Source organism: Mya arenaria, chromosome 6 (assembly GCF_026914265.1).
Source record: "Mya arenaria isolate MELC-2E11 chromosome 6, ASM2691426v1".
NCBI lineage: Eukaryota > Metazoa > Mollusca > Bivalvia > Myida > Myidae > Mya > Mya arenaria.
In genome coordinates this window covers 68,214,302-68,227,589 of record NC_069127.1, presented here as the reverse complement: position 1 = coordinate 68,227,589, position 13,288 = coordinate 68,214,302, and the positions used below count along the sequence as shown (strand labels likewise).

At 32.9% G+C, this 13,288-nt stretch overlaps 1 protein-coding gene across 8 annotated transcripts in view; it reads left to right on the top strand.

Moving 5' to 3' along the window:
* The window catches only part of LOC128237343 (SH3 and multiple ankyrin repeat domains protein 2-like), a 62,631-nt gene that overhangs the window by 27,941 nt on the left and 21,402 nt on the right, over positions 1-13,288 (top strand). For 6 of the 8 annotated variants that reach the window (XM_052952767.1, XM_052952763.1, XM_052952771.1 and 3 more), the window contains 2 exons: positions 542-643; positions 2,058-2,154. In XM_052952767.1, coding sequence (XP_052808727.1) covers positions 542-643; positions 2,058-2,154 — 199 coding nt within the window. Of the gene's footprint in view, positions 1-541; positions 644-2,057; positions 2,155-6,729; positions 6,984-7,945; positions 8,421-8,821; positions 10,895-13,288 lie in introns of those variants that run through there. The other 2 variants (XM_052952768.1, XM_052952769.1) reach the window with 2 other exon arrangements.

Below are 13,288 nucleotides of genomic sequence, written 5' to 3'. Positions count from 1 at the left end.
GGCTCGTTCTTAGACAAAAAATAAAAACAGTTGTCAAAAAATTATATCTGTGAGAGTGCAGCTTTAAAGATTATCATTTATCAATACAGATTTTTCTTCATTATTTTCTAAATATTGCACAAATTTGTATAAATAAGTTTATTTGCACATTATATAGAAAATAAACTATCATTGAGTTCACTATTCGAATATTCCTGCAGCTGTATTTTGACGACACCATAGCTCTTTCTTAAATTTATTTCAAATGACATGTGCTGTAGTCTTTTCTTTCTTTGTATTAATATTTATATGGCACCAACTGATTCATTATATGTATCACACAAAGTTTTATATTAGAAGCAGTCATTTCAACTTGTCAAATTATGTAATGGCCTGTTAGTATTAACTAAGAGCAATCTTATACTGTAACATCCATAATTAAAAAAGAACCAAATTGCATCTTTGTATAGTTGTAGAAATGTGTTCATGTGAATGATATATTGAATATTTTTGCAAATTACACATGATGAAGATGGGTTACAATATTTGTGATGCATTTCAGTATCGAGTGTGACGGACACAGGTTTCTGGGAAGGAAGTGTGAACGATCGTGAAGGCTGGTTTCCTGCACATCATGTACAGGAAGTGCGACTCAGAAACAAAGGTGAGATATCTCTAGAAAGTTTAGAAGGGATTCTTGGAAGGGATTCTGGGAAGTGATGGTAAGGGCGGCCTTACCACACGTCTTGTACATAAAGGGTGACAAGGAAACGTAAGCTGTGATAACTCTTCAGAGAATGTGAAAATACGAAAACAAACAATAATTGGGTCATATTTGATGCAACAGGATGTTTTTATTAAATTGATAACAGTCATAATGCATAAAGAAATACATCTGAATCATCAATTATGAAGCATTCAAGCGCTGCATATTACATACAGGATGTGGACCCGTAATGTGTGTTGAATACTCAAAGGAAAACTTACAAGCTACAAAACAATGAGTCAAGTGTGAAGTGCATGAAAATGATTTCTGAATTATTTATTATGAAGCAATGGGCACTGTGTTTTATGTGCAGAAGATGCATGTTTTATTGTTGCATGGTGGATATATACCTTCTGAAATTTATAAAGGGAGTAAACTCTAAAACAAGGAAGGTTGTAATGCCCAAGGCCTATTTAGTTAATTTTTCGTTTTTCAGACTACATTCTTTTATGTAAGATTTTAGGACACATACAAGCTCATGTGAATTGCTATAAGTATTTCTTCTATGAAACAACAACAACAGGCCCTTCTACATCGTATTTATCCAGTTTTGTGCAAAGGGAAAGCACTTGGTACAGAAACCTTTTTGTTTTAAATGAATTGCCTCCCTTAATATAGAAAAATAAATTTTCTAATGAGATAAAATTCAATATTTTTTTCATGCAACAATAAACAAAATATTAGTTGTATATGCTACAGATATATGATATGGAATATGTTTTGCTCGTTTGAGTAATTAATATGATTGTATTACATAATGCCCCCCCCCCACAAAGATATTGAAATTCGACCCCTTGTTCTTTTCAATTTAGCACTTGTAATAGGTTTCAGGTTTAATTAGTTCAGATAATTATGACACAGTTGTTTAAGAATCTAAATCAATGGAGTGTGCAAAAACAATCATTATGTAATAATTCAGAGAGTCAATTTGTGTTGGATCGTAGTAATTAACATATTTTTTAATGAACATAAGTTAACTGAGTAAACCCAGCAACTGTTTAAAAAATCAAAATATGTTGTAAGAACACAAGTATAAGTTCCTCACTAAGGTGTTCTGGGTTTGACTCCCAGCCTTGGAAAAGTGTGAGCCAGACAGTCTGGTTTCTTCCACATACCCTGGACTGGCCTGGAGCATTTCATTAATCACATGAGTCTGTGTTTGAGACTCTGGCTCAAAAATATGACCTCTTAAATGTTTCAAAATATACTTGATATAAAAAAAAATTGACAGAAGATATGAGCCTGATTGTAGAACAGTTGAAAAGGTTTGAAAAGGTTTAAAATGAAAATTGAATTGTTTCATATTTTTCAGCGGGTTCCATGAATGACCTGCTGTCCGATGATTCTGTGGATTTCTCCATGCATCACAACCGCAACACTCTGGCCCGTCTTATGCCACCTGATATGAGGTTAGCCTGCATGTTTCTCTATGCTTATTTAGATGAACAAGTAGAATCTTTAGTTTCATTTTTTAGTCTTGCTGAGTATTCAGTTGAAAATCGTTCTCTTAGGACATTTTGTTTTACAATCGTTGATAATATTGTCCCTGCAGGTATGCTGCTATACTGTCAAAGAATCTCTCTTCCATACTGTATATGATAATGAGAATTTAATGAGAAAGTTCTTTGTATTATTGGTCAAACTTCATTCATGAAGCATAATGGCAATCATTGGCTTAGATTGCTTGAAAAACAAGGATGCAAAACTCTTGTTTTACTGGTGTTTGGTAGTGTTACTGGACTATGTCAATGATGTGAATGAAGTTTTAACATTGTTGCATGATAGATAACATTTGGATAGTGCATGATTTGTGATATCTGAACGACTTCATCATTGTTATATCCATATATCTGTTGGACTACAGCAGCCAATTGTATAAGACTGGTTAAATCTTTGTTTTTCTTAAAGTTGGCCAATATATTTATTGATTGGTCAATATTTTTCAAAAAAATATATTAACCAATCAAATCATTTAAATGTGCAAACTGTGGACAACTTATCCAAGTCCACAATAAGCTGCAGTAGTTTTAAAAGATGTTTACTTGTTCCATAGTTAAGCGTGATAAGATAGTAAGTGAGTGAATGAAAAGACTTCCGATGAAAGCATATGAAATTGGAACATTCTCTGAGAATGATTTATGTGCTATATAATGATTTCTTAGCCTTCAAAATGACAATAAATTATAATAAATAAGAATTACCTATACCCCAGATACAATTAAAGTGATCTCATAAAATGACAGAGATTTTGTCACCATGATGGATCCCGCTTATTGAATTATTGGCAGTCACAAAAGCTATAGTGCTGTAGACATAAAGTATATCAATTTTCTTTTCAAATGTGAACGATGGTCTTAAAAAAATCCAAATCTTTATCATTCATATCATTGACATTATCATTAATCGCCATTAAAATCCAAAATATCAGGTGAACTTTTTAAGGAGAAATTCTGATAAAGAAGTATATAGGTCAGGAATCGATACATTTATCTTATTTTCTGTCTCAAGTGCTCTTTTAGATAGGCTCACCGATTTTACTAAGAGACTTTTAAGTATTTTCAGGGTTTTGAACAGTGACTGTAAATAAGTTATTTTGTCATTAAGAGTTTCTTGACTACTGATACGTCAGAAATAAATGCTGCATTTCCTTATTTAAGAAAAAAATCAGTATATGTAAACACTCATATATTTATATGTATTTATGGGATGAATTATTTCAGAGTCAGCCACTTAAAAATACACCCAAATCGTTATCTATCTTCGATTTAACAATTTTGTGTCTTAATGTTAAACGTTGCAACATAGTCAAATGACTTAAATTGGTCTGATGTGATTATGACCCCCACAAATAGGCCAATTAAAGTGATATTGAAAAGTTACAGTTTCATTTGAATTTCAACTATTTAACTCCATCGCCAAACTTCAACTGCTTATTCAGTCATGAACGTTTATGAAAGTGCTCACTCTAAATATGTTCTGAAAGACCATCGTGAGAAAATTTTATACAATATTTGCGTTTTTATCTTATTGAAACATCTGAGATTCTGGCTGTAATAATTCAGATATAATAGGCACATGGGTTATTTATGAATTACTACAATCTAAAATGGATGAAACATCATAATTCAGTATTCGAGTGTGTGTAACTGTTAGGGTGTGTGACGTTTGCAACAAGTTAATAAAGTTATGATAGTTTGGAAGTGCAAACAAGGATTTTCATTCGAGGATTAAGTTATAGAATTTGAGTGTTGATAAATAGGATTCACTTTTCATTACCTTTTCAATAAAATTCGATAAAATTATTAGAAATACTTTATGTTGGATGTTAAATAACACAACTGCCAGGATCAGGGCTATTTAATAACACAACTGCCAGGATCAGGGCTATTTAATAACACAACTGCCAGGATCAGGGCTATTTAATAACACAACTGCCAGGATCAGGGCTATTTAATAACACAACTGCCAGGATCAGGGCTATTTAATAACACAACTGCCAGGATCAGGGCTATTTAATAACACAACTGCCAGGATCAGGGCTATTTAATAACACAACTGCCAGGATCAGGGCTATTTAATAACACAACTGCCAGGATCAGGGCTATTTAATAACACAACTGTCAGGATCAGGGCTATTTAATAACACAACTGCCAGGATCAGGGCTATTTAATAACACAACTGCCAGGATCAGGGCTATTTAATAACACAACTGCCAGGATCAGGGCTATTTAATAACACAACTGCCAGGATCAGGGCTATTTAATAACACAACTGCCAGGATCAGGGCTATTTAATAACACAACTGCCAGGATCAGGGCTATTTAATAACACAACTGCCAGGATCAGGGCTATTTTCTGACTGAAGATTATTATAGGTCTGAGTATTCAAAAAAAAATAATTTTGCATGGATTTGAGCTCCTGCTAATTGTGTGTTTTTCTTTGTGATATTGAATGAAGCTTCAAACCAAATGTTTCATTTACAGTACGGAAAATGTATTTATTAACTATTGGGTCATGCAAAGAAAAACTACTATTGGGTTTCCAAATATAGCAATTGTGATATGTCTTCCTGAAATATTAGATTGTCGAAAATAAAAGAAAATACAATTAAGAATATGCTATTCATGAGTTTAACAAAAGGATTTGTAAAACAACCTATTTTCAAAACATTATTTTTAAAATGTTTTTAAATTTAGAATCAATATCTCGTTCAATGATATTGAAAAGTGAATGCTATTCATATATTGAGTATATTAGTAGTTTAAATATTCATTGATCAGTCTATTAAAGACCTATTTCATTTCAAAACAAGGTCTGTGTGAAATTGAAACAGAATATTTGATGAATGAGGGTGAATAAAATAAATCATCACTTCTATTGCGTTTAAAAGTGATATTTTGTGATGCTTCAAGTATGTATTAATGCTTCAGGATTAAATGAAAGATGCCGAGCTCAATTTCTTTCAATAAACTGTTTCACTGATTAATATTTAAATACAAGATATTCAAGGTTTCAAGGTATACAACCTAATGAATGCTCAAAAATGAAACTTATGAATATTTTCCACAACATGTACAAATTTATTTACAAGGTATTTTAGTAATTATAAATAAATGTATGCTAAAATGGCCACGGTCATTTAAGGATCAAGGAATGTTAAAAATTGAATTATCTACAATATGGATTGAATCAAACTAGATAAAAACACTTGGATAAACAGTGTTTTACGATCAGATTAACTGTGTTACATGTTTTCTTGTGAGTAAAAAATCAGTATTCCTTGCAGGAAGGATTAAGAGTAGGCACTTGTCACATACAAGTTTTTGAAGATAGAAAAAAAGGTTTAAAATAATCTTCGATCTTATACAATGGAGTGACAGAAGAATGTTGACACGCCGCTGTATGTAAATCTGTATGGATTGTTACAATGAGATTGTCTTACCAATGTTTGAGTGGACACATAAAACAGGGAGGTTGTATAAATAATGGTGTTGAGGTGTTTGCGTAATCGCAATAAAGGAAACCTGAAACGGTTGTTGAGAGTTGAATTCTTACTATTTACATTCCAATCTTTTTCCTAGTGTCATATATAAAGAATGTTCTTTCCACTGATATATATGCCATCTTTAAAATGGTAGCGATAAAATGTTAGAGTAAAGTATCTGATATGGACTGTTAATATATTTAATGGTATTAAACTATTCAGGTGATTCCAATAAATTTTCATAGTTCAATGCTGGATCTGTATATAAATGTTATTTTAAATTCAAATATAGGATATGCTTAAATTACTTTGGAAATGTCTTGTTGGTACATTTATTGACACTCTACGAGTGTCTGAATTAGGTTATTCATGTACATTCAGGGGCATTATAGCTAATGATATCTGCAAATTTAAAGGATTATTTTTGCCAAATATGTCAAAACCAGTAAATAAGTTTGGGCAAGGAGTTATAATGCCCTTGGCTCCATAGCGTGTGTTACATAACAAAATAGGCTTAGCTACACCCCTGACATGTATATTATATGACAATATAAATTATGGACTATTCTATTCTAAGCATGGTCATGACTATAACGGGGAAATCTATGGTCATGTGATCGATTCCATATGGTGCCTGTCTTTAACAATCAATTATCGAGCAGGTGAGACAATTTAAAGGAAGGAAACTGGCGACTGGACTAAGAAAGGGAATTGATTTTTCCTAACTTGGTATGAATGGATGATTCACGTTGGTCTGTGAAAAACTGTGGACAATACAGTATATATTTAGCAGTTGAAATTTGTGTGCACATTTTAAAAAAGGATGCTGAAAAGTTATGTTTTGAAATTGGATTTATTATTTATTAAGTGGCCAAAGGTAAAAAAATCTTATAACTCAAGGTAGAGCTTTCGTACCAACCAACCTGAAGCTTTTTAATTTTGTACATGAAAATTGTTTCAATTGTTAGATTTGTGGTCCACCCATTGTAAAGCGCTTCTTAAAGAGGACTAATTGTTAAAACGTTGGATTATTGTGGAATATAGATTGATAAGAGAGTTCAAAGATTGATTTTCTCTTCAGATAATGGATGGAAATGGCTGCATAAAAGCGATAAAACAAAATGTAACGTTTTGTTTAGGATCATGTGCTATAAATCATTAAACTAATGTTTGTGGAGTATGGAACTTAATAAGTGTGTTGTAGTGAATGTGTGAACAAAAGGGGTTATTATTGATGATTTTTTAAGTTCTGGTAAGGTTTTTTTTCTTGTTATGTATAATAACACTTTTTTTCACATTCGTGGGAGCTTATTTTACTTAAAGCACTGTTTTGTCATCTTTGGGTATAAGGGAGAAAATTATGACTTCATTTCTTTATTTTAATTTAAAATTTCTGTAGTTGTCTCCCCTGAACATAAAGAATTCTTGGGCACTGAGTGAGTATTCGTATATTACGCAATAGATTTCTTCAGATGAAAAATGACTCTACCCTTTCTCTGTCAACATGAAATGAATCATGTTTTAGTCTGAATGCTTATCTCAGATCAATTGTTAGATTTGTGGTCCACCCATTTTATCAAACCTAATGTTCAATTAACAGATGTTGCAGGCTATTGATTAATTAATGATAAATAATAGTTCAGAGTAAACAGAAATATCGCCCCAGTCTTAGTCACTGATGATTTGTGCATATATTTCGAAATTTATAATCTAAAATTAGATAAAACATGCCTTGATTTAAGAGCATGTCTAGAGATTTTGATCAGATAGCTTTAATTAGTGAATGATAAAAAATTATTCCAACATTAATTGTTATAATTGATAGATAATATATCCTATAACCTAGAGCATAAGTCCATTGTACATGTTTCGATGTTGTGTCACAAGTAGGCTTGACAGTTCTTGGAACAGGTGTAACATTTTTAAAACATGGCACGGACCAAGTATAAATATTAAAGGTAGTCATAAAAACCTTGTCAAGTATTCGCAAAAACAAATGTGTATTTGAAAAATGGTGATTTAAAGCCTGTTACATCTCATTGGGGGAGAATACATGTTTTTCTATCATAAACCTGCAATTTACTGCTCATTGATATAAAAAAAAATCATTATTTATTTATTCCTCAGAAAACAATTAGCTCTTTTCCAATATTCATGAAATACAAAGCGGGCACAGCAATTAATCAGTCATTGGTCAGCCTCTTCAAAATGATTGGACATAGGCTCGTTAATGAAAGTCTCAGGACGACCATATAAGACAAATGAAAGCATGCCATAGTTTATTTCCATTGATGCCTTCTGTACATCACAACAGCAACGTAAACAGTGATCGGTTTTATTCTTGAATTCCTGATAAATGCCTCTCTCACATTTTCTCGATCAATACTTCCCGATATTTCTCTCTTTTGTTCCAATGACAACGTTCTACCATGTACACCTGTAAAACGTTCCTGGGACATAATCTTTTTTGATAAAATCCGTTATCCGACCTTTTGGAAAGCTCATTTGGCCATTCTCAATGCTCTTAAAGAGTATATAATATTACATATGTATATAGGTATATGGAGTATTGTTTGTTGAATAACTGGTCATAATATATAAAAGTGAAAGGCTTTCAAATACAATAGAAAAAAAACGGCTAATCGGACTTAATTCCTTCTGGTTGTGAGGATCTATTGTGAGAAAAAAGGTATTAATTGTGCCGGATTTCATTAATGATTTGAAATATTTTAAAACTTTGATGTTAATATGCCTTGTCATCAGAACTTGGACAGAAGTGATTGACATATCAGGATATATGGTTGGGTAATTTTCGGAAACATACTGATATTGTGATTCTTCATACTATTTCGAAATATAAAATTAGTGAAATTTTTGGTGGTTGCAGTTGAGATGTTATTCATACATAATTGTGGTTAATGAACTTCTGTGGCAGATATTAATATATATATAAGGCATTGATGAATGGAAATTGTGCTACCCTATTGTGCTACTCATTGTTGTGTTATCCATAAAATCAATTGGGTTTTCGGTATTGTTTGACTTCAACCTTTTGTTCACACATTGTACAAGACACACAATCTTACACAGGTATGGACATTGGGATTTAATGACCTATTGACAGTTTACAATATCAGAAGGAGAACAATTCCTATTTTGAGTGTCGGACATTGTTGATATTGATGTATACTTGAGTAATAAATTATACCCAGTACAAATAGCCTAAGACAGTACCAACAAAATGAGTCAAAAGGCTATAAAAAAGCGAACAATTAATGATATAAAGAACTCTATGAAAATATCAGTGAAATCTGCAAATAACAGAAATAATACATCACCAGACAGAAACATTAAAACAGCAGAAAAATCAGCTAAATCACTCCCAGACAAGTCTTTTCCATTGAATAAATTCATTGCTCTTCCAAATGGATTACGACCAAAGTCTACTCAGGCCTCATCTGACATCTCAAAGTCACCGCGAAAAAGCACACCAATTAAAGCGGTTGCTATACCCCCAGGTACTTCCTTGAATGACAGTCGAGCTCAGGTCTATGTTATAGATAAGGCCCGGGGCACAAACTCAGATCCTTCGTCTAGTGAAGCGTACAACAGTGTTGATTATGACATTGTCAATCACAACACATTGTCAATTGAGAAACGTGCTAATGGTGGTGTTAGTGTGGTGGTAAATAAGCCAGTGGATGACAGAGATTCGGACCGTAGTAGACCATATGCCACAAGCACACCTCGAGCATCAAGAAGGGGATATAGCAGTGCTCAAAATTCACCAAGACGTGACAGCGACAGCAATTACGGGAGTGTAAATTCAACAGATTCTTATGGTAGTACTGCTAGCAATGGGAGCAGAAAACGGCTTTACAAGAAAAGAAGCCAGTCCGCTCCTGTGAGTGAAAATCGTAAACCTCTTCGTGATACAGATTATGTAATACAAAAATGGTCTGAACAAGACCAAATACCTGGCTTGTCACATGAGACCGAACACGATGGAATAATCATTCAAAGAGAGAACTGGACTAATGCCAAGCATGGAGTATCACCCATTGGAGCTATTCATACTGTATATCGGAGTAACAGTGTAAATAGTCCTTCCCACAGTGTTGACAAAGTTAAACCTAGTCCGCACTTGAATGGTAGCAGTTATTCATCAGAATTGGAATTTACTGATGTGTGTAACGTTAACTCTACATACCATGATAAAAGTCATACAGTGTCTCCTGATAGTTCATATCAAAGCCAGGATTATTCAAGGAATGACCTAAGTTTGGATAATTTCATTAATACAGGTGCTAAAGCTAAAAATAACTCTAGCCAGGTATGGGACAATAAATCTGAAATAGTGTACACACATGGTTCTTATGAGAATCGATATGGAACTGAAAATGGTTTAAAAAGAATTGAAAGAAGTTTAAGTGATTTTAACTTATATAAAATGAATATGGATGATAGACAGAGAACGCGAGATATGTCAACTGCTGGTTCCAATAGTTATGCCGTAAATGGCATACCTCAGTCGGGTATTATGATTCGTAGACCTGGGGGTGATAACATCGTGATAAACGACATGCATACAAGGGTGCCTCGATCTGATATGGATTTCTATACAGTAGGGCGAAAACAAGGAACTTTAATGCAGTCAAAACACAAGTTTTCAAGCATGCCGACGCTGCTAACGGAATCAAAAGGTGATAAAAAACTGATGAAGTTGTTAAAGAAACAAGAAAAGGATGAGAGGAAAAGGCGGGAGAAAGAGGAGAAAAAGAGAGCGAAGGAAGAGAAAAAGAGATTAAAAATGGAGAAAAGGTTGAAAACAAAAACACTGCCAAGGAATTTTGAGACTTCAAAATATAATTTCACTAACGGTCATGTGCTTCACACAGGCTCGACCTCCGGGCTGGATAAAATGTTTCGGAGACCAAAACTGTCGATGACAGCTGTACCTATAGACATTGAAGGGGATGATAATTTTAGTCTTGCGTCTTCCACGCCGGCCCCAAAAATGGCACCCCCTCCGCCACCAGGTCCTAGCCAGAAAACAATGTCGCTCTATGCTAGCGCACCGGACCTTCTAAGGATAGAACAAGTGTATGGGGCTACTTTGAGGGGCAGAAATAAGGAATCTCAGCACAGGCCCCCTATACCAAGGTATATCATAATAAATGTTGATTTTTTAATTGATTTCTCATCCAATTCCATCAATTGATGCCTTTTAAGATACATAATTAATGTCTTAAATTTAGAGCACAAAAATCAGGTATGGATTGAATGATATCAATAGTTTTGTTGTTTCTTGGACAAACAACTAACATGGTCAAGATGTTTGTGTGCTTGACAATACATTGCAGTGTCTTGTGATCTTTACAACAGCTTGTATCAATCTGATGTCACACCATTTGAATGTGTGGATCGGAGCAAGATAAGGTCTCATTTGCAATTCAAAACACCATGCAAGGTTAAATGTAGTGTAATACAATTTAAAATGCCTTTTAATACAACTTTTGTATGCAGTATGTAATTTATTACAGCATTTTTTACATGCAGCCAAAAGGTGTAAAATCTAATTTACAGCTGTTTGTCATTGTAATGATGGATGTTTCTCAACAGAGAGTCCCACATATCTTTGTTGCTAAATCTATTTCAATGAAGGAGGGCAATCCTTTTCAAATTTTGCGCTATGCTTGACCTACCTTCGGTTATTTGCTTTATTTTCACAAAATAATTTAAAATGTTTTGTATGAATGTTTTTTTGGTTTTATTTAAAGAGTCGGTGAACCAAAACCCATTCTAAAATGATAAATGTTTAACATAAATTTCCATTTACTTTCAACTTTTTTGTACAAATTAAAGTACTGTCGTATAATTTCCAACATAAGACAACAATTAATTTAGTATCAATACTGTATTGAATACATGTATATAAATTGAACATGTACATGCAGTTAAATATTGACTAATGAGCAGTATACATGTGCATTGCAATAACAAATCGATCTAAGCTTATTATAGTTATAATAGAATACTGAATGGATTTAAAGATTATAATGTTATGTATTTTTCCGAGATTTTTTATATCTGAGCTTATAAAAATATCTGCTGATAAATTGAAGAAATCTGTTTGCTGTATTCTCATGAAGGGGCAAAAAACCTGCATAATTAAAATTTGTATATTTCAACAGATTTTATCTTTCTAGTCTTACATTATTACTTGAAACTTGATAGCATGGGGAATATGATTCAGTTTTGACCTCTTGTGTATACAGACACTTATCACGAACATGTTGAAAATTAAAAATTGTATTTATGAAAAGGCCTGTAAGTGTGTTTACACGAAATTTTAGTTATTTTATGTCAAATCTAAACTTATTTGAATGCCTAAGGCAACAATGCAATATAATCGATCAACTTTTAAGAACAGTTAGAAATCTGTATTGAACGATTTTGAAAGTAATTGATTTCCTAGTTTGATGAAGCTTGTTACTTTGACAGATCTATAAAATTTAATTTAACGTCGTAACAAATTGAATGCAACTGATTATCTGCCGTTGTTAAATATAGGTAGTGTTTACTCAATATACCTTTAAATATGCGTTAGAGTCCAGATAGGATTTTAAATATTGACACTAGGTCAACTCTTGAAAGAAATCTTGTATATATGGCCGGTTTCACTCTCATTTAGGATAAAGATTAAAGATTTATTATTTGAAATTTTGTGAATCTCCAAATCTTCAATGGTATCTGTTTAAGCTGATCCCCTATTTAGCATTCTTACCTTGGACGTTTGCCCAATGTGGAGAGTTTGGTCAACATTTTGAGTCAACATCAGCAGAAAAATGTCAATTCCATACATTGAAAAGTGAACTTAACTGACATTTCCAATCTTCATAATTATTGCATGTTAAAAGAATCTTATATGGGCGTTTACTTTCAAAACTAGTAGTTTTTTCCGTAACCTGATATAATTTTTTCATTGAAGGTAAAATTCTATGTAGGTAATGTTCAGATAGAAATCATCTGCTTTAAATGATTGAATTTGCACATAAGAATGGTGGTTTTTAGATGGGGACTCTTTTTTGAATTGTTTGTTTCATGATGACATAACTGGTGATGATTTTGGTTCGCTTGGTCCTAATGAAATGCAAGTAGTATAAACTAAAAGCCTTAATGGTTTTCATGTACACAATTTAAGCGAAACTAAATTTAGAAATATCTCAGATTTAATCATCGGTGTAGGTTTCATGTAACATCCTGGACTCTATTATTTGTAATGAAATCCTTTCCGAAATAATCTTGTAACCCAAGACATTTTAGTTCAGTTGTATGACATATAAACGGCTTTTTGCAAAATGACTGGCTAGGAAAACTGCATTTCCATAATGGTGTTTTTGTTTTTTCTCTCAAATATGTTCAAAGATGATACAATTATTTTTAGATAATCATCATGCAATACGCAGCATTTTTATGCTCTTTTTCAACATGATTCTTCAGCTTCGACATTTTCTTGATTGTTGTAAAGTCCATCGTTTGGACATTGTCCATGAC